The following is a 15,758-nucleotide window of genomic DNA, read 5'->3' on the forward strand; positions in this document are numbered from 1 at the left end:
TAATTTTTACCCCTACGCTATCCAACACTTTCCCTACTGTTGCACTCTCTGGAGTTGGAATTGTAATTTTTACCCCTACGCTATCCAACACTTTCCTTACTGTTGCACTCTCTGGAGTTGGAATAGTAATTTTTACCCCTACGCTATCCAACACTTTCCCTACTGTTGCACTCTCTGGAGTTAGAATAGTAATTTTTACCCCTACGCAATCCAACACTTTCCCTGCTGTTGCACTCTCTGGAGTTGGAATAGTACTTTTTACCCCTACGCTATCCAACACTTTCCCTGCTGTTGCACTCTCTGGAGTTGGAATAGTAATTTTTACCCCTACGCTATCCAACACTTTCCCTACTGTTGCACTCTCTGGAGTTGGAATAGTAATTTTTACTCCTACGCTATCCAACACTTTCCCTACTGTTGCACTCTCTGGAGTTGGAATAGTAATTTTTACCCCTACGCTATCCAACACTTTCCCTACTGTTGCACTCTCTGGAGTTGGAATAGTAATTTTTACCCCTATGCTATCCAACACTTTCCCTACTGTTCCACTCTCTGGAGTGGGAATAGTAATTTTTACCCTTACGCTATCCAACATTTTCCTTTCTGTTGTTTTTTTTGGAGCTGGAGTAGTAGTTTTATTGTCTCTGCTATTTAATATATTTTTTAATATTTTAGCTAATGTAGTATATAATTAATTTTAACAATATTTAAATTAAATGTAATTTTTTTAATTTGTTATACATAATTATTTAATTTTTATTTATGTTATTGTTTTATGTGTGTAATGTTTTTGCAATTTTTAACATTTTTAAATAATTTATAATGTATTAAAATAATTATTAAAACATTATTAAGTATATATATTATATATTATATGTCTATGTTTAATTAATTTTTTATTAAATTATATTTAATTATTATTAATTTTTAACATTGTGAAATATATGTAATTATGTTTATTTTATTTATAAGTATTATGTTTATTTTACATATTTTTTATAACCAAAAAAAACTGATATTTTTAAAAACAATATTTTTGACATCGATATTTTATTTTCGATATTTTTGTACTTACCATGTTGTAGATTGGATGTCGATATTCTTGACATCGATATTTGTGTTGCGATATTTTTGTAGGTCGATTTTCTGACCTTCGAAATTTTGTCAGAGTTCCGACTAGGATAGATCTTACTGGATCACTATCTGTGACTGGCAACTTATCTCCCATGGTTACTGTCTATAACAGAAGACTGACCTACTGTCTGGTATCTCTATCTGTGACTGAGGACCAAATTCCTAGAATAACTCTCTGTGACTGATGACTGACCTTCTGCACAGCGTCACTGTTTGTGACTGATGACTGATTTCTTGGGGTCACTGTCTGTGGCTGATGACTGATCTCCTGAGGTCACTGACTGAGGACCGAGATCCTACTGTCACTGTATATCACTGAGAACGTATTGCCTGTGATCATTGTCTTAGATTGATAACTCATCTCCTGGGGTCGGTGGCTGTGGATTTCCCAGCATCTATGTCCGTGACTCAGGAATGATCTTCTGGAATAACTCTGAGGATGGATCTCTTGAATCACTGCCTGTGACCAATGACTGATCTCCTGGGGTTACTGATTGTGGCTGAGGACTAATATCACGGGGTTACTATCTTTGATTGACAATTGATATCCTGGAATCACAGACTGCGATTGACGACTGATCTCCGGTGGTCACAGTATGTGACTTACCTACTGCCCTATGTCACTTTCTGTGGCCTGTCTGTGATTCTCGAGTGATCTACTGGCATAAATGTCTGTGACTGAAGATTGAAAACTGATCTCCTGAGGTCACTGTCTGTGACTGAGGGCTGACATACAGCCCAGCATCACTGCTTGTGACTAAGGACTAATTTCCCTGGGCTACTGTTTGTGACAGATGACTGATCTCTGTTCCCACATTATCTGTGACTGACCTACTGCCCAGTCATTGTCTGTGACTAAAGACTTATCTCCTGGTCTTACTGTGTGCGTCTGGGGATTGATCTACTGCATAGAATAACTGTCTATGACTGAGGACTCATCTCCTGGGTGCATTATCCATGGCTAAAGACTGGTCTATTTCTCTATGCTTCTGTCTTTGACTAAGGACTGATCTCCAGTTCCGTTCACTGTAACTAGGAATAATCTTCTTGGATCACTATATGTGACTTACCCCCAGTCCAACCTCACTGTCTGTGACTGAGGCCTGGTCTCCAGATGTCACATTCAGTGGCTGAGAATTGACCTACTGCCCACTTCACTGACTATGACTGACTTATGCTCAGTGTTATTGTCTGTCACTGATGAATAATCTCTTCGGGTCACTGTTTGTGATTGATGACTGATTTCCTGTGTTCAAGGTCTTTGACTGAGGGTTCACTGAGGACAGAGCTCCTCGGGTTATTGTCTATGACAAAGGACTGATCTCCTTGTGTCACTGGCTGTGACTGATGACTGATACTGTGGTATTCTGTGGTAACTGTCTGCTGTTGATTTATATACCAGTGTCAGAGTCTGTGTCTGAGGACTGATATCCCTTGCTTAATGTCTGTGACTGATGACTGATCTCCTGAGCTCATTGTGTGTGACTGAGGATGGACCTCTGCATAGCACAACTGTATGTGACTAATGACTCACCCTCTGGGCTGACTGTGACTGATGACTGACCTACGGCCCATCATCACTGTCTATGACTGAGGACTGATCTCCTAGGGTAGCTGTTTGTGATTGAAGGTTGAACTACTGCCCAATGTCACTTTCCATGACTGGCAAATAATCTCCTGGGGTCACTGTCTGTGACTGACACAACCAATCTAGCATCACTGTCTGTAATTCAAGAATTGAGGACTGACGTACTGCCCAGTGTCAATGACTGACTGACGACTGACCTCCTGTCCTGGTGTCATTGTCTGTCACTGAGGTGGATCTCATGATCCAGTGTCACTGACTTTAATCATTCCCTTTACTTGGCTGTTTAACAATATCCTGACTACAACAGGGTCATGCCTCTAATGCTGACACTACACCTCAGAGCACTTCCTACTGCTCCCTGTCGCTCTAATGCCAACATTAACCCCTCTGGCATTAACCCCTCTAATGTTGACTTTACCCCTGACCATAATCCCCTTCTACTCACTGCCCCAATAATGCTGACATTACATCCTCTGAGCATCTCTCCTTGTATTCATTGCCCCAAAGATGCTGACTCTACGCCTTCTGAGCATCTCTCCTTGTAATCTCTGCCCCTCCAATGCTGACACTACCCCCCTGATGTGTCTCCTTGTACTCACTGCCCTTCTAATGCTGACACTACCCCCCTGACGTGCCTCCTTGTACTCTCTGCCCCTCCAATGCTGACACTACCCCCTGACGTGTCTCCTTGTACTCTCTGCCACTCCAATGCTGACACTACCGCCCTGACGTGTCTCCTTGTACTCTCTGCCCCTCCAATGCTGACACTACCCCCCTGACGTGTCTCCTTGTACTCACTGTCCGTCTAATGCTGACACTACCCCCCTGACGTGCCTCCTTGTACTCTCTGCCCCTCCAATGCTGACACTACCCCCTGACGTGTCTCCTTGTACTCTCTGCCACTCCAATGCTGACACTACCCCCCTGACGTGTCTCCTTGTACTCTCTGCCCCTCCAATGCTGACACTACCCCCCTGACGTGTCTCCTTGTACTCACTGTCCGTCTAATGCTGACACTACCCCCTGACGTGTCTCCTTGTACTCACTGCCCTTCCAATGTTGACACTACCCCCTAACGTGTCTCCTTGTACTCTCTGCCTCTCCAATGCTGACACTACCCCCCTGATGTGTCTACTTGTACTCACTGCCCTTCTAATGCTGACACTACCCCCCTGACCTGTCTCCTTGTACTCTCTGCCCCTCCAATGCTGACACTAACCCCTGACGTGTCTCCTTGTACTCACTGCCCTTCTAATGCTGACAATACCCCCCTGACGTGTCTACTTGTACTCACTGCCCTTCTAATGCTGACACTACCCCCCTGACGTGTCTACTTGTACTCTCTGCCCTTCTAATGCTGACACTACCCCCCTGACGTGTCTCCTTGTACTCTCTGCCCTTCTAATGCTGACACTACCCCCCTGACGTGTCTCCTTGTACTCACTGCCCCTCCAATGCTGACACTACCCCCCTGACGTGTCTCCTTGTACTCACTGCCCTTCTAATGCTGACACTACCCCCCTGACGTGTCTCCTTGTACTCACTGCCCTTCTAATGCTGACACTACCCCCCTGACGTGTCTACTTGTACTCTCTGCCCTTCTAATGCTGACACTACCCCCTGACGTGTCTCCTTGTACTCTCTGCCACTCCAATGCTGACACTACCCCCCTGACGTGTCTCCTTGTACTCTCTGCCCCTCCAATGCTGACACTACCCCCCGACGTGTCTCCTTGTACTCACTGTCCGTCTAATGCTGACACTACCCCCCTGACGTGCCTCCTTGTACTCTCTGCCCCTCCAATGCTGACACTACCCCCTGACGTGTCTCCTTGTACTCTCTGCCACTCCAATGCTGACACTACCCCCCTGACGTGTCTCTTTGTACTCTCTGCCCCTCCAATGCTGACACTACCCCCCTGACGTGTCTCCTTGTACTCACTGTCCGTCTAATGCTGACACTACCCCCTGACGTGTCTCCTTGTACTCACTGCCCTTCTAATGCTGACAATACCCCCCTGACGTGTCTACTTGTACTCTCTGCCCTTCTAATGCTGACACTACCCCCCTGACGTGTCTCCTTGTACTCTCTGCCCTTCTAATGCTGACACTACCCCCCTGACGTGTCTCCTTGTACTCACTGCCCCTCCAATGCTGACACTACCCCCCTGACGTGTCTCCTTGTACTCACTGCCCTTTTAATGCTGACACTACCCCCCTGACGTGTCTACTTGTACTCTCTGCCCCTCCAATGCTGACAAAACCCCTCTGATGTGTCTCCTTGTACTCTCTGCCCCTCCAATGCTGACACTACCCCCATGCACATTGCCTGTACTTGCTGCTCTTATGACGGATCATGTGATATAGTTGTCATGTGTGTCTCATTTCAGACAGAGGCCCTACTCAAGAAGTATTTCCCGTCCGCTGGAAAGGTGCAGAAGTGTCGTTTCAGGTAAGGATTGCTGAGCACCCCACCCATCCACCACCTCACATGCTATGTCTGAAAGATGGTTCAAGCTGCCACGGTCTTCAAGTACCAGCATACTCACTTTTACTGTCACTCTACCTGTGTCCTTCGCCGTTGGAGTATTTGCAATTTGTTAGACTGCTGTGAAATGTCATGTCCAAGTATTTGTGTTTCAATTTGGTGGCATCTCGTGGTGGACGATGCAGTTGGGAGCCAATTGATGGCTGACTTTAAGGCTGATCTTTGCTGTTTGAGATGTGTCAGATGTCATGCCTGCTCTGTTATGCCATGTTGCTAGGCAACGCTTATGTTGTTCTGTGTGACATTACTGCAGACTGTCTTGAATGTATGTGTGTGTGCTTTGACTTAGTGTGTGGGAACTCTTTGTGGCTAGTTGCCAATCCCTGGCCAGTAATCTTCGCTCCTGATAGAGACATCTAGCCGCAGATTCATCACTTTTTGGAATATTTCACCAAGTATAAGAGTGGATCCAGAATCTTTTCAGCTGGACCCCACCCTGTGCACCGGAGGTGGGGTCATGTGACTCCACCGCTGGGTCATCCCACTCCAGAAGAGACATGCAGATTCACATGTAGGAGCCATCGATTCGCGCTGATATCCACACAGTCAATGACGACTGCAAACTGGATGTGCCGTAACGGTATGAAAACTGCTTTACGAATGTGGTATCTCTATAGCGTAAACCTTGCTGAAAAGCAGCTGAGTGCTGTACAGGGTCCGAGGCGAGTGACTGGCTGGGCAGCTGGGTCTGTGAGCAGCCAAGGACTGTCGGATCAATCAATCAGCATTGGTGTAGCGCCATACTGTCGACCCTCGGGGTATCAGGGCGCTGAGGGTGTCAAGTCTCTGTGGTAAAGCCCCGTTCCTTCGTCCTGATGTGTTCTGTAAGGGCTGCGCCTACAGCTCTTTGCTAGACTGGAGCAGTGTTGGGTGAGTCCTGGTGGATGCAGGGAGGAGGTTCCAGAATGAATCCCTGCGGCTGGTTCACCCCCGCTCTTTATTTAAGCAGCCCCAAGAAATGTGTCCGGAGCCCCCCCCCCCCCCCCCCCCCCCGGGCGTAGACGGCGCAGGACAAGTCCTCCCGTGCCTCCCCTCTGCCGTCGGCCTCATCCTGCACTAGTACAGCTAAGCAAGCACCACACCGCCACGGGACCTGTTTGCAGGAACTTTGCGTTCATGAAAGTTTACCTCAGGGATTCTCTTCCCTTCCTTGTCATTATTGGCTGCTGCCTTAATTAGGGCAAACCCTTTCTATGCATCCCCCAAAGAGGCAGAGATAGACGGCAGCCCGCCCCAAGGGCCCTGAAGGGGTGAAGGAACCCCATCACATCCATAAGGACACACATCTGGAATGGATCCCAGTTTAAACTGGGCCCAGCTGCCATCCTCTCTATGCAGCGCAATCGCATGCAATTTCCGGGACTACAATCGACGCTTCTGAGGCCGAATTCCTGACTTTACGCCATTACGCCACAAGGTGTAATTGAGAATTCGTTCAGGTAAATATCACATTGTAGAGACCTGGAGGTGCACAATTGATCAGTCGCAAGCTTTTTGTGTTTTTAGGTCTCGCCTGACCCAGCGCATGCGCTGGTCTGGCGAAACTTATTGAGAGGGCTCCAAAAAGTGCTACCAGGCCAGCCTAGAGCTACAGTGCATGTGCGCGGGAGCGCGCGCCGTGCTTTTCCGTGATTACTTTCACTTTCGCGGCCGCTTTGATGTTTGATCGCGATCGCGATCATTTTCGCGTGCCAGCAATATACATTGGGGCAGATTTATGTTAACTGGCGCATCCCTGCATATCAGCAGGGATGCGCCAATTATTATGCGCCACAGCTGCGCCACCATGGATGCGGCGCATTTATAATGCGGCGCACCATGGGGCAAAAACGGCACAGATGCGTGACGCATCTGTGCCGTAAAAGTAGCGCATTGCTAGAGTTGCGTCGCAAGCGCGACGCAGCTCCAGCAATGTTCTGGGGGGCCCTATCTTTACAATGCTGCGTCAATCCTTACGCCTGCTTCAAGCAGGCGCAGGGTTTTGACGCAGCATGGGCCTAAAAGTGACTGAGTGAAATCTTGTAGATTTCACTCAGCCACGACGCATCTCCCAGATGCGTCACGTTGTAAATACCCTGCACCATGGCGCAGGATTTGCGCCGCTGCTGCGTCACAAAAGTGACGCAACGGCGGTGCAAAAGTGGCGCAAGTGCAACATAAATCTGCCCCATTGTTTCTGAGCTGCATTATGACTAGTATTGAGCACGGTGTGAGAACAGCATATACTTCATGTGACTCAGTATATATTGAATGCAAAATTGTGATATTATAGGCCAGCCTACAAAATCGAATAACATATGTGAGCATATATGTATGGGCTAGTTGTATAGTGAGAATGTCGGCAAAGGCAGTGGAGCGCTGTGCCGGGTCCGATTACAGAAACCTGGCTCAAATTCATTTGCTCAATGGTGCTTTTGTAACACGGGTGAAGCAAAGGGCAGATATGACGCAAACAGATTTACATTTTAAGTGTTGTTTCGACTTTATAAATTGATTTCCTCATTCAATAGTTTGGAGGTCGTCGCACCCCTCGTGGGTTGAAGGAGTGTTGCGCGCTGTACTGAAGTCCCTCCGAGGGCTTTGCAAAGAGGGGAGTGCCGGGGTCATGGCAAAGAACTTTGCAATGTGTCTGTCCAGGAAGTTTAGTTCATTTACAGGCGGGGCAGGTGGGCTTAATTGAGACCCATTTTTTGAAAGATTAAAACGAAAAGTCTTGAGTTTGAAAGGCCTAAATAACATACTAAGGAGAGGTATTTGACCAGCGGCAACTTCATAAAGACAGAGGGGCAGATCTATATCGGAGATGCGCCACTTTTACGCCGCCGTTGCGTCACTTTTGTGACGCAGCGGCGGTGTAAACCCTGCGCCACGTTGCGCCATATTTACATCGTGACGCATCTATGGAGATGCGTCACGATGTAAAGCCCTGGGCCACGTAAAACCTGCGTCAGGTTTCACGTGGGCGTGTCGACAGAGGGGGGGGCGTTCCGTCGCAGGAACGCCCCTGAAAAGTGACTCAGTCAAATCTATAAGATTTGACTGAGTCACTTTCCCAACGCTGATGCGCCAAAACCCTGCGCCTGCTTGAAGCAGGCGTAAGGCTTGACGCACCATGTTAGGGATAGGGTAGGTTGGAACAGTGCTGGAGTTGCGTCGCGCTTGCGACGCAACTGAAGCACTGCGCCAACCTTACGCCATCGGATGCGTCACGCATCTGTTTATTCCTGCGCCATGATGCGCCGCATTGTAAATGCGGCGCATCATGTGTGGCGCAAGGGTAAACTTGCGTGACGCATCATTCCTGGCGCATCCTTGCTGATTTGCAGGGATGCGCCAGGCAACATAAATCTGCCCCAGAATTTATTAGATGCCATAAATGAGCTTTCATCATTTGATGCAGTCAGGCTCCAGCTGAACAGAAGCTGCATCATTCCATATTGCACAAGTAGAAACATTTGTGCTGATACATTTGTCAAGTTTTTTGCACTAGTGAAAAGTTTCTGTAATATGGTTTAACGCGTCTTAAACGCCGACTAAGGACACATTGTTTATATTTAACATAAAAGTGAAACTATTTTAGAACGGCGTACAGTATCAGAAGCTGAGCAGATACTCAGTTCAAACGAGACGAGTACAGTCGCTAGGGATAAGGGGTGAGGCGACCATAGGATGGATTCTTTTTATCTGAAACAGTGGCTATTATGGATGAAGACATGCAGTAGGACAGACAGGCCAAAGTCGTTGAATTCCAAAGTGATTGCATTAGAGGCCACCATAAAATGTCTTCACGTAGATTATTTTTTCTTGGTACAATGCATTTGGTGCTGCAAAGAAACATCAGATTTTGAGGTGAAAAGACACACTGAATTTGCTACCTGGTTTGTTTCAACAAAGAGAAATGCTATTTGGGATAATCACATTTTCGTCGAAATACAAATTATAATTGAACTGTTTCTTAATATTGATCAAAACAACAACGGATGATGGTGCACTTGTGAATATTTCAGTGTGTATTATTTTCTTTTCGTTTTCTACAGAGTTAACATAATATTCCCGAATGTTCTTCATCTTTTCTAAGATTTAATATAATGAGAGGAAGTAATGTGCTTTTTTATATGTTTATGAAATACTGAAATGCAGATTTGGAACTGCAGTCCCTAATTTCTAGCGTGGCTGAGAGTAATAGCCGCATTTAAACCCAGTTTAGCATCCCCCCCACAAAGAGCATTGTGGTCGGTGAGCTTAGGTTCACACTCATTTAGGACCGGGTTTCCATTGGAAAAGCATTTTTTGACTCTCCTGCTACTTCGGCGTTGTTTGACCAATTGTCATGAGATTTCCCCCCAAATGTGTCAAAGTAGGTTCTGTGAGTCAGCATGGAAAGTTTGGGGGTGCTCTGTACAGTGGGGACCGAGATATAGAGACGTGACAGAAGGATGCATCTGTAATGTTAATTCCCATAGGAACGGACTGTTGAACAATCAGCCTGAACCGCTGGACGGAATTACACCAAATTTGGCAGAAAGGTTGATGTTGTGATGCAGATCGTGGTTTTTGTTATTAGGTGCAAATCCGTTCAGTAGTTCTTGAGAAATTAAATCCAAACAGTGTAGTGACATCTGTGGTTGTGGATATTGCACAGCGGTTTCACAGTGATCACTGTTAAATTGCGAGGAGTTTGCGATAAACCATGAAAGCACGCCAATGGGAATGCTGTGATTGGCTGGACGTGACCTAAACTGAAAGTTGTGGCCACCATTTTATGCATCAAGGACGGTTCCCGAGGCTGTAAGGTTTTTTGAAAGTGGCAGGTACTCTGATCCCATGTTTGAAAAAATGGGGGCTTTAGTGACACAAGTTATTTGTCCCAAAAAGATTTTTTGAATCACACGCAATATTTGCAACATCACCGCGACCGCCGCCCTTGTGTATTATCACTAGTATCAACTTATTTGCAATGCTTGGGATTCCCGCGAAAACAGAAGATCAATTTTAAAGAAGAACGTTATACAAACTACCATGAAAAATAGGATTTTGAGCAGTGCACTAATAAATTCCTAGGCACAGATGTACAACCAATTTTAGCATGTGCAAACGGGTTAGTGACCCGTTTGCGCATGCTAAAATTGGTATGGCCATGTACTAACACAATTTTGCGACTCGCAAATTAATTGCAACTCGCAAAAAAGTGTTAAGAGACTCACTATTTAGAAGGGGCGTTCCTTTCCAAATAGCAACTCTGTAACCAATGTCCGAATGTTTTGCGACCGTAATTGCAGTTGCAAAACACTCACAAATTACCACCCTCTTCAAGAGGGTGGTAATGGAGTCACAAAGGGGTAGGGGTCCCCAGATTTTTAAGGGCAGGCAGTGGTCCCAGGGACCACTACCTGCCCTTAAAAAATGAAACAAAAATGTTTCATTTAAAAAAAAAAAAATGCATCCCATTTTCCTTTAAGGAAAACGGGCTGCATTAAAAAAACTGCTTTATTTAAAAGCAGTCCCAGACATGGTGGTCTGCTGAGCCCAGCAGGCCACCATACCTGGGAGGGCCTGCCATTACCAATGGGCTTGCAAATTGCGAGAGGCTCATTAATATGATCAACATGTACAAAGTGGCAGCCGGGTTGATGATGGAGTGAATTCTAGGCAATAATCATCCTGACTTAAAAGCTTCAATCCCTGAGACATTGTCTCTGGAGAGAGGTGTTTCGTATGGGTAGCTTCACAAATCAGGGGGTGCATTACCGAAGGCAAGAACAGCAGATCAATCTATATGCGAACACACACAGCTGCGGAGCACTTCAGAGTTATGGAGGCTTTGTTAGCTTCTGGACTAGGGAATATACCAAGAGCAATCACAGGTGCACACAGCTGGAGATTTACATGGCATATTTTACATTACCGAGGGAATGTGGCAACAATACAGGTAAGCATAAGCAAACGACAGCCAGAGAGGACAAGCTAACATGCCCTGGGCTGTTTGTGTTCCAATGAAAGTATGGCATCTTTTAAATAAAAGTCCAATGACCCAGAACCACAGGCCTAGAATTGGGACCTGGACACGAGGGTATCTGAAGAGAGCGGATGTACTTTAAGCAACCTCTACATTAGTAGGGCATTGTGAATAGGGAGGCAGAGAAATAACTGCCTGTTTACGGGTCACTTTTCTACTGCAAAAGTGTCATTAAAAGACACGACAACTGACAAGGAAGGTGGCGTAGCAGGGTCATGGCAACTCGCTGGTGGGAATCATGGCAACCTCCCATAGACCTTTAAGAATGGAGAAGGCTTGATAAACTGTTGACTTACGTTTTAGTAGATTACATTTGGACATATCTAATTTATAAACGGTGGTCTCTTGTGGGAGTTGAACAGAACTGAAAACAGTATCAGAAGGCAAACGGCCAATGGAAGATAGCCTTACCTTATTTTTTTATACAGAATACATCCTAAAAGGCTGTAGGGCTCAGCTCTCACAAACGACATTTGGCCAATCAGGAAGGAGTTCTTCCTAGTGCAGATGAGAACAGTCACATTTCTCTAGGGGGCATTCAGATTGATAGGCTAGAGTAGTTTACAAACTACTTTAATATGGCTGACCGAAATAAGAAAAAACCAAGCATTTTCAATGCAATAGGTCTCGCATTTGTTAGAGTTTGAGACATTGGCATTGTGAATGACAAGGCCTTTTATTTATGTGTTTTGAAAGCTTGCAAGCGCGCGTAAATATGCACTTTGTACTTATAGTCCTTGATTACAAAATGCACTGCTGGCAAAGTACAAAGTGTGAGTTTATGCACTGATTGCAGGTTTTCAAAACACATAAATAAAAGGCATTGTCGTTCACAATGCCAATGTCTCAAACTCTCACAAATGCGAGACCTATTGACGAATCTTCGCGAAATTCTCCAAACTTTTGGCCAGCTCCGCTCCGCTCCTACCCTGAAAGTTTCGTGGTGATTCGTCAAGCGGGGGCCGAGTGAAAAGGGGGGTCCCGAAACACGTTTTCCCCATGCAATTTCCCATAGGATCTGTTGTCGCAGCTACAGCCCGAACCACTGGGCACCAAATTTGGCAAATAGGTAGTCCTCAGTTCGGACTCGTGCCTTTTGCATATTTGGTGTGAATCTGTCCAGTAGTTCTTACACAACAGGAACTAGTTGAAAAGTAATGCCACATCCATGAGTATTTTCCCGTTCCATGATGTCCCACCTCAAGCAATCCACTTTGTATCGCGGTACCCAGAGCCTATTGTAACCTTGTCACACCAGCCAGAGTCTGCGTATCCTGCAGTTTCTATTTTTGCATCCACCCTACTATTGTCCTCAAAGCTACCCAGAGGAGGTCCAAAAGCAATCGTTTTAGCCTCAACTGCCCATCCCCGAGCCAATCTAGGCCAATTTAAATGCTGTTTCTGCAAGTGCGCTCCATGTATGTGCAAATATGCACCCCACAGCCTCCTAAATAGCCCTCAAGCACTCTCCAAGCTAAACTAAAGTACAAAATAAAAGATACTCGTTCCCCGCCAAGCTTAAAGTCATACTTAATTAAAAAACTGAGCCTGGAACAGCAAAACAAGATCAAGTCACACATCTTTTAAGGCTGACAGTGCTAACTTAACTCAGCCAAAGTACTGGCCTTCAGTTTAATATCATTTGTTTGCTCAGGGGTCATGAACATACTATTGCAGTGCATGTAAAGATTAAACAAACTTGCGAGTAGATTGAGACATAGTTTAAAGGAGAAGAGGACCCTCGGAGTGGGAACCAGGAGAGAAAGGAAGAGGTGCCTGGGGAGGCCGCACATAAAACAGGGAAAAAGCAAAGGAGAGGCACATAAAAAGGGAAAGAGCAAGGAGAAAGCAGTGAAAATGAGAGACAAGCAAGGAAGAGGTACGCAATAAAATGGGGGAAAGAGCAAGAGAAAGCAGTGAAAATGAGAGAAAAGCACTTTGATTCAACTAACCGTTCGAGGAGTTGATTGCAGAGGGTGCTTCTGCACGACCTAAAGTAACCTAAGGGTGTGTCACCTAAAGCTGATCTGGCCCTGAAGCCCCCTGCAAAGCTCTGTTAGTTTATGTGACCAGCCTGGCATGGGGAGACCTGGCAGCTATGAAAGAGAGTGAAACCCGCTGTGCCCTGTTGTCTTCCCTCTTGCTATACGCCCACCGTTCTCACCAATCAGTGTTTCTTGCTGGCACTTTATGGTAAGATTTTTCTCAGTGATCAAGATGAGTCGTCTCTAGAATGAGACAGATAAGCCTGGCCTTGCTAGCTTGAAGAAGCTCTTTGAGCACACACTGGCGCCAATCCTGAGTGGCGTGGCTTTGTAAAAAAGAAAACGTATCACAATACAGTGCGTAGCTCTGTCTTGCATTACCTTCTGTCAGGTAGGCCTTACATGGGCGGCACATGGGCGTTCCTGCGCATCGACCCATGTATGGTCTGGTGTCCCTTACATCATGCCCTATATTACTGTTATGGAAGGGGGAATATTTCACACTAACAAAAAAAATACAAGTGAGTTTTTGGTGCACAGTCCATCTTAAACTGAATTACCTGAAAGTGCTCTCAGCTGTCACCATCAAGTAAATTAGACACATGAAGTAAATTGATTTGACTAGAATCAAACAATTTAGCCATATAGGAAATCCGGGATTTGAAGCCAGACTTCACGGTCACGCACAGTGCACTTAAACCGCTGAGTAGATTAATTTATTTTTCTCAATCCCCTTTAAAACCAGAAGACAGTGTTTTTGTACAACTTTATGAAGGTAAGGGAAGGCAGGACACCATGTGCTTATATCACTGACGTTCTAGACATTATATAGCCATTCTAGCGGTGAGTGAGCAACTGAAAGCTTGAGCCAGGCTGGAGCCTGAAGCGGGAAACGGCCAATACAACGCAGCCGTTTCCACGCATAACATTAACCATGCATGCATTACAACGCATGCGTGGTTAACACGAATAGCCTTTACCAAGCATACCTTTACTACGAGATACGTAGCAAAGGCTAGAATAAAAAAAGGGGGCTTGGGGGGTCTCCCCCCCCCCAAAAAAATGCATGCAAATAGAAAAGGGGGCTTGGAGGGTCTCCCCCCAAACAAATGCACCTGAATGGAGGCAATCGGGAGGCAATGGACGTTGTTAGAGGAAATGGAAAGACACTTCCATTTCATCTTTACGACCTGCAACGTCAACAAGGAAGATCATGGAGAAGAGAGGACAGACGAGACTACGAGGAGAGTTAAGGGGAATTTTAGATTTTTTAAAAACGCAGTAGTCCGATTTTAGGGTTAAGGGCAGGGGACGGGTATTTGTAAGAAGGGTTTAGGGGTGGGGGAATAACCTTTACCAAGAGTATGCCCTTACCATGCATGAATTTACTACGAAATTTGTTGTAAAAATATGCATGGTAAAGGAATATTCATGGTAAAAGTTATGCGTGGGAATGGCATTCGCGTTGTAACGCTGCGTGGTAAAGTCATGCGTTGCAACGGAATGTGTTGTAACATCATACATCCGCCTGAAGCATGTCTCTGGCTCAGCTCGAGGCCCTGTTGGAACCTTGATCCCATAGCGAGCCAAGCTTTCATGTGGCTTCTGCCTGCCTCCTTCCCTCTACCCAGTATGTGGCGCTAAGGACAGGGCTGCCGACTTTGAAACTGGGTAACCAAGTTTGAGTCTCTGCACCGGCTCAACATGCTGTGATTCTGGACAAACCACTTAATCTTCACATGCCTAAAAACAATTCATGTTGTTTGTGTAATGTAAGTGGTGCTCATGTAAAGTGCTCCAATACCTTTGGGTTGAGATTGCACTATATAAATACTGCAGAAAAATACACAAAGAAGTCAAAACAAACCCATAACATAAGGAAAGTCAAATACATGATTCCTAACTGATTCGGGCAAAGTTTTATTAGAAAACCGGAATAAATTGCAGCTTCCCTGCTTAAATTGTGTGATCTTAGGCGAATGTTTTACTTCACCTAAACTCTTTCTTCTTCATGTATGCATGTGAAAGCACTTGCAAATATGTGAGGTTCGAATACTAGTTGTCCAAAAACCTTTTGTATTTGATGTAATAGACTGTAATGTGACTTATTAACGTTAATGCTTCAAATACACTTCTCTTGAATTATATCATATTTTACATGATGTTTGTCATATGATTTCCATTGTAACCATGCCAGGGCTTGGCTCGGTCACTGCACGGTCTCTAAGATTTTAGCCAGGCCCTTGTTGGCTCGCCCACCTCGAAGCGATTCCATGCACCTTTGAAGTGCATTCAAAAAGTATGGATACTGCCATAGGGGCGGGGTCATTAGACGCAGAGACGTAATCAAAGGTGTGGCTGATAAAATGACTCTCTGAAAAATAAACAAAAGTTAAACTAATCAGTGGGAAAGGCACTACTGTATGTTTTGAAACCTGTATTGGTTAATGCAATCACTACAGATGTATATGTGTGCACCAGAGACCCA

General features: G+C 45.5%; 1 protein-coding gene across 1 annotated transcript in view; it reads left to right on the forward strand.

Moving 5' to 3' along the window:
- Positions 1–15,758, forward strand: part of LOC146835416 (uncharacterized) — a 165,029-nt gene that overhangs the window by 75,687 nt on the left and 73,584 nt on the right. Inside the window, exon 7 of the mRNA XM_085602978.1 lies at positions 5,112–5,173. Within this exon, the coding sequence (XP_085459104.1) occupies positions 5,112–5,173 (62 nt within the window). The remainder of the gene's footprint in view (positions 1–5,111; positions 5,174–15,758) is intronic.

This window comes from Triturus cristatus, chromosome 4_2 (assembly GCF_964204655.1).
Source record: "Triturus cristatus chromosome 4_2, aTriCri1.1, whole genome shotgun sequence".
NCBI lineage: Eukaryota > Metazoa > Chordata > Amphibia > Caudata > Salamandridae > Triturus > Triturus cristatus.